We start from the raw sequence: 22839 nt of genomic DNA on the forward strand, positions 1-22839 counted from the left end.
GCTGTTTGGTTCACCTCAACTCTGGTCTACAACATTGGTAAAAAATGGTGATACAGCAGAGAGGATACAACATATGAATATTGTGTCACCCAGCTGCTCTAAGGTGGTATGTTCCTTCCATTCTACTTACACCCCCACCTCAAGTGCACGGAGAGGCAATTTTAAGAGAAGAAAGAAACATGAACAAAAGCAAAAGGTAAGCAAACAGGGTGTGAACATCACTAAACAGATGTACTTTGGAATGAGTGCTGAAGGGAAGTAGTAAGTGATGAGAATAAATTATATGTGGCTAGATCATATAATTTTTATGATTATACCTGCTGTGAAACACCAACTTTTTTTTTCTTCTTAGAAAATAATGAACCATTATCATTACTTGGAGAAGGGATACAAACAGTCCCAATATTTAAAATTCTTGCATTAATAGAAAATTTATTCTGTCAAGACACTGTGAATGTTTCTAAACACTAAACTTCTCTCTCTCTCTCTCTCTCTCTCTCTGGAATGATCTCAATGCACACAGATAACAAACAGTTGGTGAACTGTCACTGGACCAAGGACAAGAATTTGAGTGGCACCAATTTACTTTCTGTGATTGGGATCAAAAAGCCAGTAAAAAAAAAAAAAAAAAAAAAAGAGGAGACTGTTTTGAAAAAAAAAAAAAAAAAGCCAGTAAAAGGGGTTGGGGTTATAGCTCTGTGGTAGAGCACTTCCTTAGCATGTGTGAGGCACTGGGTTCGATTCTCAGCACCACACATAAATAAAATAAAAATAAAATTCTATCAACAACTAAAAAAAATATTTTAAAAAATAAGCCATTAAAAGCTGGGCATGGAGGTCTGGGGTTGTAGCTCAGCGGCAGAGTGCTTGCTTTGCATGTATGAGGCACTGGGTTCAATCCTCAGCACCACATAAAAATAAACAAATAAAATAAAGATATGCTGTCCATCTACAACTATGAAAAAAAATTTTTTTAAAAAAAAGCTGGGCATGGTGGGGGGGGTACACACCTATAATGTCAGTTACTTGGGAGGATGAGGCAGGAGGATTACAAGTTCAAGGCTAGCTTGAGCAAGGTAGCAAGCCCCTGTCTCAAAAATAAAAATAAAGGATTGCAGATGTAGCTCAGTGGTAGAAAACCTACCTAACCTAGCATGCACAAGGCCCTGGGTTCCAACCTCTGTGTGTGAGAGAATGGGGAGCAACAGAAGCAGAGTGGGGAGCAACAGAAGCAGCAGCTGCAGTTGCCATTGAAGGCTTCCAAATATAGGGGACAGAGTATCAGAAAGGTACTGCATGCAGACAAATCTGATGGTAACATACACAATTGATTACAGCAAGAGAAACTGGGCTAGAGTGATGAGATGTAAGAAATGAAACCCTGATCATCTAGGATGAGAGTGATGGGAACATAAATGAGAAAATGTGAAAGTGGAATTTACAGTTTGGTCTACTGAATAGATGTGGAAAGCAAGAGACCATCAGGAATTCAGGATACCTTTCAGACTTTGATCTGAGGTCTGGGAGACAACAGTAGAAGAAAAGAGAAAATAAACAAAGAGGAACCAGTCTATTTACCAAGTACCTTCTTGTCAGTCACAGCTGTCTATTAGCTATCTAACCCAGCACCTCCAGACAACTTTCTCTCCTCAAGTGTGCAGTAATAGGTGGTAGAAGATAAACTATTATGTCAAAAATAGAGGAAAGACAGTAGAAGAAGCTGTTTTAACTTCACTTTTATTTGTGTAAAGAGTACATAAATTAATAACTCTTAGTTACATATCCAAATGTATGTTATTATTATTTTCATCTTATAAAAATGAGAAGTATATGTAAGATATTAATAATTCCATATTTGACTAATATATTAGTAAATATCTCATCATTTGTCTATAAATCAACATTCCGTGAATGAAATGTAATCAACATTTTGTCTGTATATTATTTCTTTTTCCCACAGAATCCAGTTTAGACATAAATAAAAATAAGATAAAGTATTAGTGGGCTACTGTTCAGGGGAATCAGTTAAAAAAGTAATGTTCATTCAAAATCATAAAAAGTACATCATCTATTTATTTATATAATTTTTTGTGAAAGCTTGTAAGAAATATGAAACTGTAAAATGCAATGTACTCTTGCACACATAAAGAGTTTGCAATCAAAATGGTATACATTTAAGCAACCATTAACTTTACAAAGACCCAGACTAAGTTTTCTGAAAGGTTGGGATTAGTTGGGGTACACTATGAGATACTGATGATTTATCCAATGTGACTAGATCATTACCATATCTACACATGGGGCTGGGTGGAAAAGAAAAATATACAATTAAAAGGGAGAAATAGCACAGAAATAGTACATGAGAACAGAAGGTCACTCGAGCAGGCATCAGTATGAGTGGATATTTTGATGAACTAATTATTTTATGTGTTTTAAGAAACCTTCAGAAAAGTTCTTAAAATTGAATCCATATAAACTATGCCTAATCTTAAAAAAACAGTAATTCAATTAGGAACACTAATGAATGAATAGGGACTAAAAAGGTAGCTCCTTTTCACATGGAATTCATGAACTATTTGAAAGCCTACAATGCACAAAGTATTACAGAAATCTATAGACTCCATTAACAATGAAAATATGTCTGAAATTTTGCTTCGGGCCTTTGTGATCAGAGTAGACCAACTTAACTGTTCTCTCTAGTCATTAACCTAAGGTATGTTAAACTACATATTGGTAAATGGCAAAATAACACCTCACCATTGTGATAAAATTATTAGGGGTTATTTTCAAAGTGTACTCAGTGAATTCCAATACTTTCAAGCACTCTCATAATTTATGATTGAATGTACTTTAAATGTCACATCAGCTTTAATATTTCTATGTCAAGAGTAAAATCTTCTACATATAAGCCTTGAAAAAAGTTCAGAAGTTATTTTATTTTATTTTATTTTTCAATGATAACAACTTTATTGATCTGATAATCTCCACCACCCAGTTAAACACAGGAAAGTATTAGTTATATTTGAGGTCTTGAATACTATTATTACCTATGGGGGATAGACAAGCCTCCATCCACAGCTCCCTTCAGGGCCCCAAAAACTTTATTGCCAGTTGTAGTTCTAGCAAGGCCTGCACCCAAATAGCAGGTGAAGGCACCAGGTTGACCATCAATGCTTTCCACATTGTATTCATCTCCAGTCACCTCCACTTGGCCTTCATAAATCTTGTCCATACCAAACCTATTGAGAAGCCTGCGGGCCAGCAGCAGGCCTGTACAATATGCTGCAGCATAATTTGTTAGGCCAACTTTCACACCATATTTTGGTAGTTCATGTGCATATGCAGTGCAGACTATCATATCACCTTCTATACGGGCATAAGCAATCTGGCAAATGATATCTCTGTTAGTTACACGAACTATCATCCTGTATTTGGGTGTGTTGTACTTATTTTTGTCCTGGATCACCAAGCGTTTCCGAGCACAGTAATCAGTTTTGCCCTCTCGTCGTCTTCTAAATTTCACTTGGTATCTCTTAAAGTAAGCCTTATTCTTCACAACTTTAACAAACCCCATCCTGTCGAACAGAGACCCAGGTCTGCGGATCCACACAGACCTTCAGAAGTTATTTTATTTTTGAAAAAGAAAAACATCAATAAAAATAAGCACTTGGTAATGTTATATTTTAATTCAAAAAGTTTTAGAAATATATTTTCAAGAATCTAAGTTTTTATCTTTCCTAGGTGTTAGAAATTCCATTTCAAAACTAGAAACTAACGTAGGGATAGGATAAAGCAACATAAAGGGGAGTCATTCCTTCCTCAGTTTGAATACAGATTTCTTTGCTTGCCAGCTGTTTAATCTATGTGCCTCGGTTCATTTGTTTTAAGAATGAAATGAGATAAGGTACAGGAAGTTGCAAAGGCCATCCAGAAAGATAAGAATGTCCTCATAAATATTCCTGAGATGCCAAGACACTCGAAACCCTATGCTTAGATTTAAAAGTCAGCTATTTGATCAGAGATATTTCTTGCCATGTATTCTAAATAGAAATATAGTTTTATTTACTCTGCTTAGGACTATGATATTCATATCTGAGTATTTATGTTTCATCAATTCTGAAAAACAATCAGTAAGTATCTCCTTAAGTAGTCTCTCCCCCATTTTGTTACTCTCTCCTTCTGTAACTCCTGTTAGCTTTCCTTACTCTATGGGAACTGAATCAGGGACCCAACTTCCCAAATATCTTCCATTTAAGTACTGCTTCTTTCAGCCGTGTGTAAAATTTGCTACCTACTTTGTCCATTTACTTCATTCCTGTGGCAATCTGTTATTTTCAAGTCATATCTAGTATTATTTTTAAAGTCTTTAGTTTTTTAATTGTATTGTTTCCATTTCAAAAATTTAATATTTTAAAGTCAGCGTAAACTCACTTTTTAAAGTTTTTTGAAGTCTAAATATGTTGTTTGTCATTTCCACCAATCTTTTTTTATTACTAGCTTTTTGTTTGTTTGTTTGTTTAAATTACTTGTTCTTCTACAGTGAGGGGCTTTATCTGTGGAGATCTTGCATAAGCTGACCTAAGAATTACTCTTTCACAAGTGCTTTTGCTTAGAACCAAAGGTGTGTTACCAGCCAGGACCACTTTTTATAATATATATGAGCCTCAAACCTTAGGTTTAACAGATCATGGTTACAAATTATCAGGGAAGCCTCTCTTCAAAAGAATATCCAGGATGAGAGAGAGAAACTTCTCCCTTTTCTACTGGGAATATTTGATACCCTACCCTAAATCCATCACTTTTGAAAACAGATCTTCAAGGGTCCTAGCATTAGACTTTTAGTTCCAATGTTCTATGGGGTTCCCTGGCTCAGATTCAAGGCCTCCTTTTCTATTCCCATGTGGCTCCAACCATTGGAGTTGTGTACGGTGGTACACACCTGCAATTCCAGTGACCTGGAGCCTGAGGCAGGATGACTGCAAGTTCAAGGCCAGCCTCAGGAATTTAGTGAGATCCTGTCTCAAAATAAAAATCAAAGATCACAGGACATGTATCTCAGTTACAAAAAATGTCCCTCCATTCAATCCTCAGTCCAACAAAATAATAGAAAAAAATTCAAACCCATTGGATACATGCACCAACCTATTCTCTTAATATAGCTCTTAATAACATCTTTTATTGAACATTGCATCAATGCCAAGTACTGTGCTAAAACTTTACATATTTCATTTAATTCTCACAGAAACCCTGTAATTTCCCCCCAATTCTATGGACCCAGAAACAGAGATAAATAACTTGCTCAAGTTTATTTAGCAAGTAAGCTACAGAAGATTTGAACCCTATCTGTTTGAATTTAGAAAGTACCCTGTTAGTCACCATATGCTGCCACTTCTCAAAAGGTATTCCTAGTACCCAGGTGGTGCTAGAGGCATCATGGTCACTGAAGCAATATTTTTTGAAGAAACAGGGACCTATAAAACCACTATATGAGAAATGTACATATTTTGGTAACACCAATTCATTCCAAATATTGAGGTTAGGGGCAGACACTAATTTATGTTCAAATAAACATGCTACAGAGCAGAACACAAAAAATATAAAATTGAAAAAAAAAAGACCTTTAGGTTCAAATACATTATTTTTTAGAAAAGTTGAAGTTTAAGTTCATTGTGAAAAGTAATCATAACATAGTATGAGACTAATAACAAACATTTATATGTTGCTTACTCTGTACTATACACATAGTATCTCATTTATTTTCACAATAATTCTATTAGGTATCTATTTTTAGCATTGCTATTTTATAGATAGCAAATGGAAGCACTTAGGTTAAGTAACTCATCCAAGGTCAACCAATTCTCAGAATTAGAACCTTAAACCTAGTCATATTAGCTCCAGAGTATGCACTATCTCTGATATAGCAGACTCCATAAACATGGTGGAATCAACTGAGGTGTTGAAGAAGAGGAGTTTGGACAAGTTAGAAGAAGTAGGAAGGGAAATTGCCAAAATGTTACTTAGCCTTAGACTAGTCCAAACATAACATGAGGCATAGTGAAATACTAATTTTACAATGAAACATTTTCAGAGACCTACTTCCTTAAATGAAATAAACATTATAATTGCTTTAGTATCCAGTGGACACTGTCTCAAATTTGCTTATTTATTGCTTTATTTTTTATTTCAAGTTATTTCATGCATATATCCTGTTATTTCCCGATCTGAATTTAAGCAATAGAAACAAGTTAATGTGTCTATTGTTTCCTTACCAGAACACAGCCCTGGATACATGAGGGGTGCTTAATAAATGCTTGTCCAAATGAACTACAACAATAAAGTTATTCTTTAACTATTTCTTACCTAAGGATACAGATAGAGAAAAACATATCATTTAAAATAACATTTAAGGGTTGGGGTTGTGGCTTAGCTTGCCTTGCATTTGCCTTGCATTTGCACTGAGTTTGATCCATCTACAACTAAAAAAATGTAAAAAAAAATGTTTTTTAAAAAATAACATTTAAAATTTACTTTTAAACCAGGCATGGTGGTGCACGAGGTTGGGCAGGAGGATTGAGGCTGGGCAGGAGGATCGTAGAGTTCAAAGCCTGCCTCAGCAAAAGCTAGGCCCTTAGCAACTCAAAGAGACCCTGTCTCTAAATAAAATACAAAATAGGGCTGTGGATTTGGCTCAGTGGTAGAGTGCCCCTGAATTCAATCCCAGGTATCCTGCCCCCAATTTACTTTTATAAAACCCCACAAATATTATTTGATAGGAAACAGAAATACCATGGAAACATCAGAGCTGATGGTATTTTTGTCAGTGGAACATAAATATGATAACAAGTCAGCAAACTACAAAAAAAGAAATATGAATTAATAAATAAATAAATTAATTCAATAAATGGGTTTACTCTACTTTTTGACATAACAATGTAGAAAAATTGTGAGTATGTAATTACAAATCTTTGGTGCCTGTGCTTATGCAAATTAAAAGATTTAAGTTTCAAAAACTCAAAGAAAATATCTACGAACTGTGTTAGGATCTTTTCTAAAATGGAGATGAGACAAATGGAATTAGACCAAGGTCAAATTTATTTTAACCTAGGCTTTCTGCTTTTTTTCTTCAACTATAATATCACTTAAAGGCTCACCTTCTCACATTTTTTGTTTGTTTGTTTGTTTTGGTACCAGCGAAAGCAGGGCTGCTTAACCACTGGAGCCACATCACTAGCTCTTTTTATGCTTTATTTTGAGACAGGGTCTAAGTTGTTTAGGAACTTGCTAAATTGCTGAGGAAGGCCTCAAACTTGCAATCCTCCTGCCTCAGCCTCCTGAGTTGCTGGGATTAAAGGCATGTACCACCCCACCTGGCTTTACATTCTTTGTTTATTTAGTTGTTTTTAGGTGGTGATGGGGATAGAACCCAGTGCCTCATGCATGCTCAGCAGGTGCTCTACCACTGAGCCACCACCTCAGACCTCCCCCACCCGCCTACCCCCACCCTCCCTTCACATTCTTAATGAGGTTTCCCCACTGTAGAAAAGTATGAAGGATAATTCCACATGTTTATACAAAGGCAAAATGAAAACCTAGGAAACAAATGGAATAAAACTAGTTCTAGTCAGAATTATGATTACCTTTATGAAAATTTAGAAAATACTTTATTTTACTAATAGGATGCTCCAGAGATTTTAAAGACTAAAATAATAGAGTACTCTGAGGTGTCCAAGTGAAAGTAGAGACATAATTTTGAGAATTTGAATAATGGTATAAAATATTGGTTGAAGTAGAATGCATTTTCCATTCTACTAAGTTTTGGAGGTAATTTTAATTTTAATTTTAATCCAAAATTCAGTTCAAAAATAGACCCAGAGGATGGCTAACGGATCTAGAAAGAGAAGTGAAATAAGGAAGTAAATAGGAGGTTTTAAAGTGGGCTGGAACAGCTCAGTGTAGAGCAGTTGCCTAGCATTTGCAAGGCGCTGGGTTCACTTTCCAGCACTGCAGGGGGGGAAAGTCATAATAACAGTATCACAGGATTTGGTTGTATTGTTTAAACTTCTGTTTCATAAGAATAATCAATTCTGAAGATTTTTTTTTAAGCATAAAAGGACTTTCACCTGAATGATGTCCTTAGTACATACTCTCTTCCTTACTAAATGGACAATGTTCACCTTAGTATCTTTCCAAAAAGCATAATTTGGGCAATGTCAGAAAGAAAGAGAGAGAGGGAAGGAGGGGGGGGGAGGGAGAGAGAGAGAGGGAGGGAGAGAGAGAAGAGGGGAGGGGAGGGGAGGGGAGGGGAGGGGAGAGGAGAGGAGAGGAGAGGAGAGGAGAGGAGAGGAGAGGAGAGGAGAGGAGAGAAAGGGAGGGAGGAAGGGAAAGAGGGGAGAGGGGAGAAGGGAGAGGGGAGACAGGGAGAAGGGAGTGGGGAGAGGAGAAGGGAGAGGGAAAGGGAGAAGGAAGGGGGGAGAAGGCAGAGGGGAGGGGGAGAGGGCACAGGGGAGAGGGAGAGGGAGAAGGGAAGGGCAGAAGGTAGAGGGGAGAGGGCGAAGGGAGAGGGGAAAGGGAGAGAGGAGAGAGAGAGGGGAAGAGGAGGAGAGGAAGAGGGGAGAAAGGGAGAAGGGAGTGGGGAGAGGGAGAGGGAAAAGGGGGAGGGAAGAGGGAGAGAAGGAGGGAAAGGAAAAAGAAAAAAAGCAAGAGGGCAGGACAGTTTCTGAAAACCTAATTCAGTAATTAAAACTTTAAAAAGTAAAAGCATGTTGTAACAAGACTTCCAAATGTTTCCACTCTGGCACTTGCCTGAATTTGGAAGCCAAGTTTCCATGGATTCCTAAAAGGCAAGGTTAATGTCCTTTATCAAACATTCACTGAGTGGCCTGATAAGTACATACTAGCAGGCTCACTGCAGCATAAAGTAGGGGAGGATGAAAGAATTAAAAGCTGTAATTTGTGTCCAGGAATTCTCCACTTGAAGAGACAAAAGCACATGTACAAGAAACTATAGCTTTTGAAAGGCAAGCTTTCAAAAGGATTAAGAGTAAGGGAGGAAAAAATGATAAATCTTAGGAAAAGTAAAACAAAACATTGAACTACAAATATTGAACTCTGTATTCTAATCCAATCTCTGTTAATAACTTGTTTAAAGACTTTGGGCAAGACACTTTTCCTCTGTGAACTTTAATTTTTTTACAATAAAAATCAAAGGATTGGATAGAGATCTGTAAGGGTCCTTTCAATTCAAAGCATTTATGCCACTATTTCTTGTAAATGGCTCTACAAATAATTATGATGGTCTTTAATCAATAACATATTCTATTTACTTATAATCTCATTTAAAGGGGTAGAAACAATTCTTACGTGCTCATAACTCTAATAAAGCAAATCTTAAACCATATCAAAATGACAAATACAAGCAATAAAAACATCAATAAAATTAAAATAACATTAATATGATACAGCTCCGTAAAAATTAAAGCGCTGTTCACAATTGAATGTGGTGGACATTCTGACTACATAGGTTCTTGCCTGTTTGGTACCTTGCTTATCACTGGCACATGAGGACCCAATTCTCCCACCACTATTTTCTACTCGCTACTGAAAATTTTGGTTTTTCAAACATCCTATACTATGTAGAGCCAAAGGCATAATTTATTAATTTTACTACCATGTTTATAAACAGAAATGGAAACTCAGACATTGAAATCCCATAGCAGAACGTTGTTTTAAGATGCTGATCTTGATTATGAATAAGCTTATATTATTTTCTTTCAGTTTGTCATTGAAATAAAAATACAGAATTTAAAAAATTCTAATAACTTTTCTTCTTTTTGCACTTCTCTGTATTTTACATATTTTTATGATAAGCCTTATATTTTTTTAATTGAGTTTTAAAATTACAGCTTTATTAAGATATAATTCATATATTGTATAATCTTCATATCAAATGTACAATTCATTATGAGCATATCCACATAAACTATCATTACAAACAATTCTACAATATTTTTATCACCCCAAAAAGAATCTCTTGTTCCATACCCACTAACAATCACTTCCCATTCACCCCAGCCCTAGGTACCAAAGTGTTATTCTACTTTCAACCTATGTAGATCTACCTATTCTGGACATTTCATATGAATGGAATTACATGATGTGTGGTCTTTTGTGATTGGCTTCTTCCACTTACTATAATATTTTCAAGGTACACCCATGTTGTAACATATATCAATATATCATTTCTTTTTATTCCCTAATATTTCATCGCATCAACTGTTTTCCAAGGGATCATACGTGTTACATTCCTGCCAGCAGTGCAGGAGGATTCTGATTTCTTTGCCTCTAAAAGTGAAGTGTGTGGTTTCAATTTGCATTTCCTTTTTAGCTAATGATTTGGAACATCTTCTCATGTGCTTACTGACGATTTGTATATAACTTCATTGGAGAAAGGTCCATTCAAAACCTTTGCCCATTTTGAAATTGGGTTGTCTTACTGAATTATAAGTTGTATTTTTTCCTCAGAATACAATTTTCAAAAAAAATTGGACATATGTTAATATTGCTTTAAAATAAAATGTAAATATTGTGGGTGGAATGGTTTATCTAATTGGTAAATTTGGTAATACCTGAGATTAACTCAGACACCTTCTTTCTCTCTCTAAAGAGCTTGTTAGTAGACAACACACTGCTTTGTTGTGCTATTTTAGCTGGCCAGACCTCCTGTGTAGGAAAAGACAAGAGGAAGCTGAGAATGAATCACAATAAGAGGGAAAGATTAAATATCTGGAACAGAGAGGTAGGATGGAACAGTACCCCAATACATAGAAAAAAGGAATATTTAGAGGACCTGGGCACACCAGGTTGATTACATGGAAAAGTATAAGAAGTTTGTGGAGACTTGCTGCTAGATTAACACTGCCCTTACTACAGTTTTAGTCCTTAGGAAGAACTGTAAGGATCATGTCACTCACACAGTCCCACTCCCAAGCCTTTCTACAGGCTCTCAGCAAATCATCTCCCTAACTCTAGTAGTCTTCTATAAATCCTGTTCCCTAACTAAAATAGGCAATTCATTTGCCTCTCAAACTAAAAAGAATTTTTTAAAAATGATAATATGCAATACTTGTGTGAGTGCAATGAAATATGCACTGTCACACGTTGCTCATGAACAATGTAAATTGGCACAGCTTACTGGAAAATGATTTCATAATATGTTATGAGAATATTAAAATAATTAAGTATTTTTATTTATTCATGTATTTACTTGTTTGTTTTTGTGCGGAAAATTGAACCTGGGGCCTCAAATTAAGTCTTTATATTTTAGGTCTTTACATTAAGGAAATATTTTAAAGAGCAAAAAAAAAAAAAAAAAAAAAAGAAAGGAAAAAAAAAAAGAGGGGTATCCACTATGTATAACAATGAATGTGGAAGCACTATTTTAAAGTCTATTTTTGGTTTTTAGCACTGCTCTACATATTCCATCCAAACTACCTAAACCAATCTTCATGGGTATTATCTTTCTTAATTACAAATGGGAAAACTAAAGGGAAAAGTAGTTAAATAGCTTGTCCAAGGTTACTGGTGGCATAGAGTGAAAAACTGGAAACAACCTAAATGTTCACTAATAGAGGAATGATTAAGAAAATTAGCTCATACTCCAAATGTTACAAGTCATAAAAGGGGTACATGACAAATCAATAATAAAATGAGGGAAGTAGAAACCAAAACTAATCATAAATATAATCTCAACTATGGAAAAACATACTCCAGGGGCTGGGGATTTGGCTCAAGCGGTAGCTCGCCTGGAATGCGTGCGGCCGGGGTTTGATCCTCAGCACCACATACCAACAAAGATGTTGTGTCCACCGAGAACTAAAAAATAAATATTAAAAATTCTCTCTCTCTCTCTCTCTCTCTCTCTCTCTCTCTCTCTCTCTCTCTCTCTCTCTCCTCTCTCACTCTCTCTAAAAAAAAAAGAAAAAGAAAAAGAAAAACATACTCCAAAGAGAATGAAAGTAAATATACCAAAATATTTATAGTTTGCTATTGGTTGATGGAAGCACAAGTGATTTTTCTTTTTTGCACTTTTCTGTATTTTGCCTATCTAATATGTACAATTTTTATACTCAAAAAACATACAGCATTGGATCAAGGACACAGAGTGTTTTGGGGTTTTTTTTTGGGGGGGGGTTGTAGTTATATTTTATTTATCTATTTTCTTATACCTTTATTTTATTTACTTATTTTTTATGTGGTGTGGAGGATCAAACCCAGGGCCTCACACATGCTAGGCGAGCGCTCTACGGCTGAGCCACAACCCCAACCCCAATTTATCTATTTTTTATGTGGTGCTGAGGATCAAACCCAGTGCCTTGCACATGCTAGGCGAGTGCTCTACTGCTAAGCCACAATCCCAGCCCCCACATAAAATGTTTTTTAAAATCACTATGAATGCTAAATATTAATATTTTCACTTCTTTACAAAGAAAATATCCAAATAGGGCTGGGATTGTGGCTCAGTGGAAGTGCACTTGCCTAGCATGTATAAGGCATTGGGTTCAATTCTCAGCATCATATACAAATAAATAAAATAAAGGTACATCAACAAATAAAAAATATTAAAAAAAGATAAAATATCCAAGTAAATACAAGCTTATAATGAAAATTTAGCAAATAAAAAACAAAAACATACCAATTACTAAGTGCCTTCTTATATCAAACGCTGAAGGCAGGCATTTTCACAAGTATTATCTTATGTAATATTTTCGGGGTTTATTTATTTATTTTTTCAGATAGTGCATTCACCAACCATTTTAGGAGCCACTCATTGCCATAGGGCTCTATTTTAGAGCATCAAAGAGTCACCCCATCTAATTGCCATAACCTACAGAACCAGGAATTCCTACAAAACCAGTTCTCAAGGGCACTCAGTGGAAACATTCATGACAGAATTGCAGAGAGCTTAGAAATGAACCCATCTGATTTGTCTCAGAACTTTGCCCTATATGTTTACAGAATCCTAAGTCAGAAATGTGACATTTAAAACTCTGGTAGCCAGGCACAGTGGCGCATGCCTGTAATCCCAGCGGCTCAGGAGGCGAGACAGGAGAATGGCAAGTTCAAAGCCAGCCTCAGCAATGGCAAGGCACAAAGCAACTCAGTGAGACCCTGTCTCTAAATAAAATACAAAATAGGCCCGAGGATGTGACTCAGTGGTCGAGTGCTCCTGAGTTCAATCCCTAGTTCCGTAAATAAATGAATAAATAAAACTCTGGTAAAATTAAGAAAGAAAATTCTACACAATATTTATGAATTAATTATAAATTATACTAACCAAAAAAAGTTTCCACATGTATTTCCTTTTCTTTCTAAAAAACATTAAATCATATCTACCTAAAGTCAAGAGTGAAATTTATATTTATATATGTATATATACATACACACACATATATATGTGTGCATTTATTTGGGACTTGTATTTTTCATCAAATATTCAGTGAAGGTCTTATACAAAGTGCTCTGTGTGGGCGCTGTAAATCCCATAGTACTTAGTATAATGCTGATTATCTATGAGGCTCCAACATTAGCCATCAAGTTGACAGAAACTAATGTTGGGTTTGGGTCATTCACAAGACACCATACTTCAAAATTGTTCACCAAAGTGACAGATTTCTTATGGTATGTATATTATAATATGTAAATTTATATGGATTATCAGTTCACTATTTATTTATTTATAACTTCATAATTTAACTACAATAAGGAATGTAATATTCCATATGGCAAACAATTTTAACACTTTATTTATACTATACAACCTATAAGCAGATGGGGGGAGGACAGGAGGGAAAATGGGGAGGGAAATGGGGGGATCATGAACTAAAATAGATTTCCACCCATGTTTGAGTTTATTGGGATGAACCCAACTACTATGTATAACCATAAAGTTCCAATCAACAAAACAAAACCTAAGCAGTATTTCACTAGCTTATTTCCTATTTGTCTTCAAGGAGCAAAAACTCATTAATTCTACCATTTCAAAAGTTAAGAAATTTCAAAGAGTTTAGGCTAATGTTACTGTTTTGTTTTGTTTGGGGGCTAGGGATTGAACTCTGGGCCTTGTACATGCAAAGCAGGCAGTCTACCAACTAAGCTATATCCCCAGCCCCCGATGCTACCTTTAATCAAATGTTCTCATCAACTTACACATCCCTTTCAATCCATCTTGCACATCAAATGCAGATTAATCTTTAGAAAACACTACATTTCTGTTTCACATAATATGAACAGTGACTCCATATATTTGTGGAATAAATAAATCTCCATTGTCTCAGAAATCTATAATGTCACCCTAGTCTTATGGTTTACTGAGCATCAAAATAAACAATATGTTTGACTCACTCCAGATGAGTCTCAACATCCAACTACTATTATCTTGGTATCTGGCCCTAAACTCTTTATCATTTACTCATAATCCCTTACTTTCATTATCACAGCTGTTCAACACAGCAAGAACTCCAGACTCCTACCTTCTTTTCTTTCTTTTTTCTTTTAACTATAGTAGTCAGTCAATCTCCTTCTGCCATTACTTATTTTTTATATCTAGTGCTATATCCTTATCATTTCTCTAGTTCCTTCCTTAGAACCCCCAACCCTAATCAGGCAAACTGCTATCCATTAGTAAAGAATATCACAACTATGCACATTAATACAGTGTCCACACACCCTCCGCTACAGCCTCAATGCTGGCTGGATATCCTTCCCTCATGAAGTTCCGAGAACCAGATACCCCTCCAAAGCTACTCTAAACCTTTACCACAAGTCTCTAGACTTGTCTCCATTGTCTACCTGGACTCAACAGATTCTACTGGACAAAGAAATTACCAAATATCAGTAATAAGCATATCTTCCCCTGTTATCTAGAATTCCTCTACCTGCTCTTCAGGGGTAATCTTCTTGGTTGTAACTATTTTCTCAACCCTTTCTATTCATCAGAGAGCACGTCTATATAATCACACCTATCCATGGCTTATTTTTCTTACTAGGAAGGGCTTCATAAGACAGAGGTCTATTTATCCTAATCTCAAGTCTATAAACAATTTTTTGGACTTCAGCAAAAAACTCTAACATAGGAATTGTTCACCTTCCCATAAAACACAAAAATGACAAAAAAACAAAGTATCCTGCAAGATCCCAGAGAAGTACAAAGAAAAAAATCCTAAAGTCCTAAAAGATGCAAGGGAAGATATTGGAAGATTTGTTTTTAAAAGAATCACTGCGAGGGCTGGGGTTGTGGCTCAGTGGTAGAGCGCTCGCCTCGCAGGTGCAAGACCCTGGGTTCGATCCTCAGCACCACATAAGAAAAAATAAACAAGTGAAATAAGGATGTTGTGTCCAACTACAATGAAAAAATAAATATTAAAAAAAAAAAAAAAAAGAATCACTGCAAGCCTGGTGTAGTAGTGTACGCCTGTAATCCAAGATATTTGGGAGGCTGACGCAGGAGGATTGAAAGTTTAAGGCCAGCCTGGGCAACTAAGTGGACTCTATCTCAAAATAAAAAATAAAAAGGGCTGAGGATCTAGCTTAGTGGTAATGCACTTACCTAGCATACACAAGGTCCTGGGTTCAATCTCCAGTATGGAAAAAAAGAGGAGTGAAACACTATGCTTTTCTTATAAAGTAATTAATTAAATTATTTTTGTTTTAAGTAAAATTATACTAAAAGTGAAGCATCAACACAGGGATCCTTACAACACTATAGTTGCTTAAAAGAGAGATTTAGGAAGTATATTTAATAACCAAGTGCAACTTGGGAGACTGAGGCAGGAGGATCCTAAGTTTGAAATCAGCTTTAGCAACTAAGCAAGACCCTGTTTCAAAATTAAAAATTAAAAAGGGCTGAGGATGTGGCTCAGGGGTAAAGTGCCTCTGGGTTCAATTCCCAGTACCAAAAGAAAAAAGAAAAGAAAATCTGTAGTTCTTGTCTTTTTTGGGGTGTCATGGACACTAGGAACAATTGGATAAAACCTAAGAATCCTATTCTCAGAATAACAGATTTACAGTACCACTAATTTACAAATGTAATTCAGGGAAGCTACTAACCAATGTAGACTATTTTGGAGCTCTAGGTTAAAAACTTTGATTATTCCAAAGAAATTGTTAAAAAAAAAAATACTTTTCTGTAGTGTTGAGAATCAAACCCAGGGTCTTGGACATGCTTGCACCACATCCTCAGCCCAAGAAATTATTTTTAATGCATACCATATGGTAAGCTACCATCTTCCATCCCTACAACACAACGCCTAAGTAAATATATACAACATTAATCCTTATTTTGATCTTATGTTTGAGATAATGATGGCATACTAATTTATATCTCCAACACCTTGAAAGTTATTAGATAGGCAAGAAGGCAGATAGGTGTAAAATGAATGCATTTTCCTGAAATGAGTCATCCAAGAATGCATATTTTGATGGGGTTTTGGTAAAGAAAACATTACAGAGAAAGGGCAATGTTAGATTAGAAGTTCTAAGAAAAGGATAAACCAACAATTTTTTTTTTTTAAAGAGAGAGTGAGAGAGGAGGGAGGGAGAGAGAGAGAGAGAGAGAGAGAGAGAGAGAGAGAGAGAGAACTTTTTAATATTTATTTCTTATTTCTCGGCGGACACAACATCTTTGTTGGTATGTGGTGCTGAGGATCAAACCCGGGCCGCACGCATGCCAGGCGAGCGCGCTACCGCTTGAGCCACATCCCCAGCCCCTAACCAACAATTTTTATGTCAGAGGAGGGAGAATACCTTCTAGTGCTCAGAAGGTTGCTGGTAGAATATATTTTTTCGCCAAAGATGTATGGTATAGTACCAGTGCACAGATTTGCTTTGTACTGAAAGTTTCTTCTTTGCTAATTCATTATATATTGTTATCAGTAGGATGAGAGAGATTAATGGGTTCTGACTGTTGATGTTTCTTCTTTAGTTTTCCTTATTGAAAAAATACTAATTTTTAAATAACTGTTTTTCTCAGATTAAAATTTATTTACCCTTTTCCCTTTGGAGAATTATTACTTTTATTAAAGGAAAGTAAATCAAAAGTGAAAATAATAACATCTATGTTCCTATTTTCTCTTCTTTTAAGTTTACAAAAAGCCGTAACTAGTTCCTACCTTTAGGCTTTCCACAGAAAGTGGAAAAACTCGGGGTAGGAGGAGCTGAGAGAAGGCAGAATATGCTTTGGTGGCATTCTGGATCTCTCTCTTTTTAAAAATTTTTTTAAAAGTTGTATATGGACTCAACACCTTTATTTGTTTTTATGTGGTCCTAGGATCGAATCCATTGCCTCACACTTGCAAGGCAAGTGTTCTACCACTTAGCTACAATTCCAACCTCTGGATCTCTTTTTAAGTACTCCAAAGAGCTAGAGTAAAATGGAAACTCTCCAAAGTACTCAGCACCACATAAAAATAAATAAACAAAATAAAGATAAATTTTAAAAAAGACTTGAGAACTTTTTAAATGATATATTTATTTAAAGAATATTCCATATAAACTATTTCAATGTTTAAAAAAACAACAACAGTATTCCCTGGTTGAAAGGAAATATAATCTCCCCATGAGAATGATTCAACTGCACTGAACCCAGGTAAGGGGCACTCTACACTGAGTTACATCTCCAGCCAAAACAAATATATACTACATTAGAATATCAAATGAGAACACAATCCTACAGGAAACTCTTCAAATCTTATAAGGGATTTAAAAAAATTTTTTTTAATTGCACTGGGTGCACTCATGAACATCTGTAATCCCACTTACTGGGGAGGCTACAGCAAGTTCAAGATCAGCAACTTAGCAAAATCCTGTCTCAAATAAAATGAAGAAAAAAAAGCAGGGTGGGGATGTAGCTCAGTGGTAGAGTGCCCCTGGGTTCAATCCCCAGTATTGCAAAAACAGACAATAAGAGGAAAAAGAACTATCAATTATTTTGCCTCAAATAACTAAAATAAATTTTCAAAGGCTAATTTGAAATCAAACTATGAATCAAATTCAATTCAATTAATCATTGTTTAATTGAATCAAACAATGTGTTTTCTTTCCATGTCTTCTTTCTTTCTTTTTCTTTTTTTTTTTTTTTTCTGAGACTGGTGCTTATTTTGTTTCCCAAGCTTGTCATGAAGCAATCTTCCTGCCTCATTCTGCCCAAATAGCTCAGACTACAGAAAAAACTGGGTAATTCTCATTAAAAAATTTAAAAATATGACAATTTCAAAGTAATGCTAACTTCTACAATCACTTAGATACTGCCAAATAAAATATCAAATGCCCAAATATTAATAAAGATTGCTAAATTTGCCACTATTCCACAATTTTTACTAGAGAGTCGAATAGGAAAATCTTAAAAAAAAAAAAAAAAGAATATGGTACTGTCTATATAAAAAAAAAAGAATATGGTACTGTCTATATAACATATATATATGTTATAAGATACAAATAGATAGGGGAGGGGAGGGGGGATAGGAAGGGCAACACAATACAACAGACACTAGTATGGCCCTATGTATAAACGTGGCTGTATAACCAATGTGATCCTGCAATCTGTACACGTGGAAAAATAAGATTAAGATTACGTACCCCATTTGAATCAAATGTATGAAATGTCAAGATCATTGTAATGTTTTGAGCAACTAATAAAAAAATTTTAAAAAAATGAATCACACAGACATGAACTGTATTCTCAAAAAAAAAAAAGGAGATACAAATACATAGTAAAAATTATTATAGTGAAACAAATTAACACACTCATCATCTCACATAGTTAACCATTTTCCTCCCTGTGGCAGAAGCAGTTATAATCTACTCCTTTAGCAAAAATTCAGAATACAACTCAATATGGCCCTCATGTTGTACATTATATCTTTTTTTACCTGTTCATCTTATATATTGGTTTCTTTGTATCCTTTTAGCTACTTCTCTCCATTTCCTCCCTACAACACTTAGTGTTTTCTTTCTTATTCAAATAAAATAACACCAATGGATAATCATCTAGTTTTTAAAATATTTTTATTAGTTATTGATGGACCTTTATTATTTACTTAATTGCTTATATGTGGTGCTGAGAATCAAACCCAGTGTCTCACACATTCTAGGCAAGCGCTCTACCACTGAGCCACAACCCCAGCCCCTAGTTGTTGTTTTTTTTTTAAATATTTATTTTTTAGGTGTAGTTGGACACAATACCTTTATTTTACTTATTTATTTTTATGTGGTGATGAGGATTGAACCCAGGGCCTTGAACATGCTAGAAGAGGGCTCTACTACTGAGCCACAACCCCAGCCCATCATCTAGTTTTAAATGCAAATGAAAACACTCTATTATCCTATAGAACATGCCCACAGTTCTCAAGAAATAAGCAACAACCAATATCCATACTCTTCTCCAATTCTGTGTTTGATCCTCTAATATTCCACACACTGCCTTATCCTGTGTCAGGTCTATAAAGACTAGATTTTATGGTCAGTTTACTGACCAGGTAATTTAAAAATTGTTTAATGTTATAAAGGTTAGGAGGAGGGCATGTTTCATGTATTAAATTACAATGAATTTTAATTAGGGCTTCAGGCTAATTTTGACATTAATGTAGATGAAACACATTGCAGCTAGAGTCATGCTGGGGAGTTTACTAGAGCAAGGGGTCAAGATAGGAACAATGATGGATCTGACTGATCCCCCACTGGGGTCAGCTGGCTTCAGTGTTATTTTTCAGCTCTAAACCACAGATGGCTTCATGCAAATCACCATTCCTTGTTGCAAAACATTTTATGCCATGTACCTAGACTAAATGTCAGTAGCTTTATAAAACGATCATATTTCAGGTTCCTAGAACCAAAACAAACCCCTTTTCCTTCTAAATCTTGAAAAAAAAAAAGTTTTGATCTTTCCCTTCATAAGAAACAGAGAAGTGCATTCCTAAAACTCTTAGCCATACCAAAAACTGGTTCAGAAAATAACAACAGCAGTTTACAATAAAGTTAAATCTTTTGAAGATTCTTAAGTTCTTCCTACTTAATGGCAATAAGATTTAGTAGACAAAGATTATTATTAGTACAGTGCCTTGACACGTTATTGACACAAAGATGTAAATAATGTAACACCACGCTGGGAAATGACTGAACACTGTATTCATCTTATGATCCTCATTAAACAAGCACTGGGCATCAGTGCTCACTAAATAAGCGTGGAACTCTGTGTTAACACTGTCAACACTAAGAGGAAGAGAATTCTTAGAACTATTTTCCGGCATAGAAGCTTCTCAGATTGAGTACCAAAGTACATCAAGAAAAGGAGTTTATAATTAGCCCCACAGAATCAGACTCTTTGGGTGAGAAGGTGTTTTAAACATAAAATGGCAATCCTATTGATACATGCTACCACAGGCTGGGGATGTAGCTGAGTGGTAGAGTGTTTGCCCCACCTGCCTGGGGCCCTGGGTCCAATCCCAAGCATTGTAAAAAGAAAACAAACAAACCAAAAACCAGATCTGGTGCTACCAACTGAGGTAGTCAATCAACCATATGAGACTACTGAGTACTTGAATAGTAGCTAGCTAGTCTGAATTGAGATATGCGATAAATGTAAAATATACACCAGAATTTGCAGATTTAGTGTAAAATCATGAAAAAAAATCTCATTTTAAACTTTATTTGCATCTGTTTTGAAATGATATACATAGGACTAAATGTTATTATTAAAAGATATTATTAAAACTTAATTTCGTCTATTTCTTTTTACTTTGTTAATATGTCTACTAGACATTTTTAAATTACTTTTCTGGCTTGCAGTATAGTTTTGTTTTGTTTTAACATTTACTGCTATAGAACTACAACCTTGATTCTGACAGCAAACGTATTTCGCAGTTACAGATGTAATTTAAAAGCTAAAAAAAAAAGCAGTTGAAAAATAACTTCAAGCAGTCATAAAAATACTAAGCAGAATAACTTAGTTCTGGCACCATTTGAAAGAAAGAAAGATTACTGCAAAAATAGCACAGGATGCAAAACCACACATCTTAAGAAAATAAACTAACCAAAATTTACTAATGAAATAGGTCTAATGGCTAATTATAACATTCACCTTTAGAGTGAAATGGACATTTCTTTCATTTTTAGTGCTTAGGAAAAAAAGCAAAAAGATTCTGTCTCTTTGTTATTCAAGGACTTTCAACCACAAACAAGTGAAACATTAATAGTATAAAAAAGAGAAACACTTATAACCTAATTCCTTCCCCCCCCCAAAAAAATAAAAACATCAGTTAAAAGCAAAATTAGAAAATTACCTGTTTCTTTAGGAATAAATCTACTAACCTTGGTCCACAGACATTATGAAATAAGAAAATGTATTTTGTATTTCCATCTGTTCATCTTACATATTTGCTTTTCCCCGTACAATGTTATTTTTTTAAATACATATTTTTCAGTTGTACACAATACCTTTATTTATCTATTTTTATGTGGTGCTGAGGATTGTACCCAGTGTCTCACATGTGCTAGGCAAGTGCTCTACCACTGAGTCCAACCCCACCCCTCTACAATGTTATTTTTAAAGTATTTTATTTATTTATTTATTGTAGTGCTGCAGATGGAACCAAAGGCCTTGAGCATGACAGGCAAACATTATTCCACTGAGCTACACATCCAGTTTTAAAAAGCAAATTTTTAAAGTGAAAAATTCAACATTACATTTCTCTGAGTCAATTAAGTACTTCCTCTACCATAAAACATCTTTCTATTTTCTTTGATTTATAATATTTAGGCCTGCAAGGCGCTTTTTGAAAAAAAAAAAAAAAGTCAGCGTTTTTCTGAATCTATGAAAATGTTTTTAAGTAAAGGAGGGAAGCTTTCCTCAACTGTAGCAAAAGGTTCTAGAAATTTTTCAATGAAAGAAAACTTAAGGAAATAAGATCAGTGAGTGAATCCCCTAGGATTTCCACAACAGTTGATTAGATACTTTTATGGTATCAAAAATAATCACCCCCAAAAGGCCCTATTTGGTTGTCAAGTCTTCATCAATTGGGAGTTTTATCAGTTGAGGATAATCTTTAGACTATTTGCTAGGTGACACATTCCTCTGGAACCTTTACCCTGTGCATTTAAATACCAAGCTCAATTATGCTCCCAGTAGAGTAAGCAGAAAGGATTGTACATATTTTAAACTAGGGAGTTGATTGGTTGCAGTTTGCTGCCTTGGTGGTCAAGCTCTTTCTAAGTATGATCCTCAAACAGTGAAATTAGTCTCAAAGAATGTCTCTAACATTGCCCAACAGACTGCCAAAATTTCCATTAGAGCATCCTATTTTTAGTCTTTTGGAACTGGTCTTTTAAATTGCATTCTATAGTACAATGTGTTTAAGTTTATACAGTGAATAAAACAAGGATCCCAAGATTTTCGTTCTTTTGAGCTTTAAGCTTATAAATCTTAATTTTTTCAATCTTAAGTCTTTCAAACACCCAAATCAAAAATGGAAAATTAAGGTAAATATTGGCCTCCACGGAGACAACCAGGTGGTTCCCGACAACTAAAGTGGTGGTGGTGGCGGGAGGGGGAGGGCAGGTATGGTGGGGAGTAATAAAAACCATCCACAAGGGTGGAGATACCAGGCTGTGGGCAACAGGACAGAGAGGGACAGAGGCATAGTAGAAGCCGCAGGCTCTCCCGGGAGCCCGGAGAGGAACGATTTCTGGCGCTAATCCCCTAGGGAGGGAGAAACTGGCGCGACGCGCAGGATTAGAAGACCCACATTGGCTGGAGGAAAAAAGGGGAAAACAGGCTACCGGGGAGGGGGC

At 35.5% G+C, this 22839-nt stretch overlaps 2 protein-coding genes across 3 annotated transcripts in view; both read right to left on the minus strand.

Moving 5' to 3' along the window:
- Positions 1 to 22839, minus strand: part of Cnst (consortin, connexin sorting protein) — a 98571-nt gene that overhangs the window by 75436 nt on the left and 296 nt on the right. The window lies entirely within an intron of this gene.
- LOC144367263 (large ribosomal subunit protein uL18) lies at positions 2999 to 3615 on the minus strand. The gene has a single exon (XM_078022933.1). The coding sequence runs from the start codon at positions 3572 to 3574 to the stop codon at positions 3044 to 3046; it is 531 nt and encodes a 176-aa protein (XP_077879059.1). The 5' UTR covers positions 3575 to 3615; the 3' UTR covers positions 2999 to 3043.

The sequence above is a fragment of the Ictidomys tridecemlineatus genome, chromosome 10 (assembly GCF_052094955.1).
Source record: "Ictidomys tridecemlineatus isolate mIctTri1 chromosome 10, mIctTri1.hap1, whole genome shotgun sequence".
NCBI lineage: Eukaryota > Metazoa > Chordata > Mammalia > Rodentia > Sciuridae > Ictidomys > Ictidomys tridecemlineatus.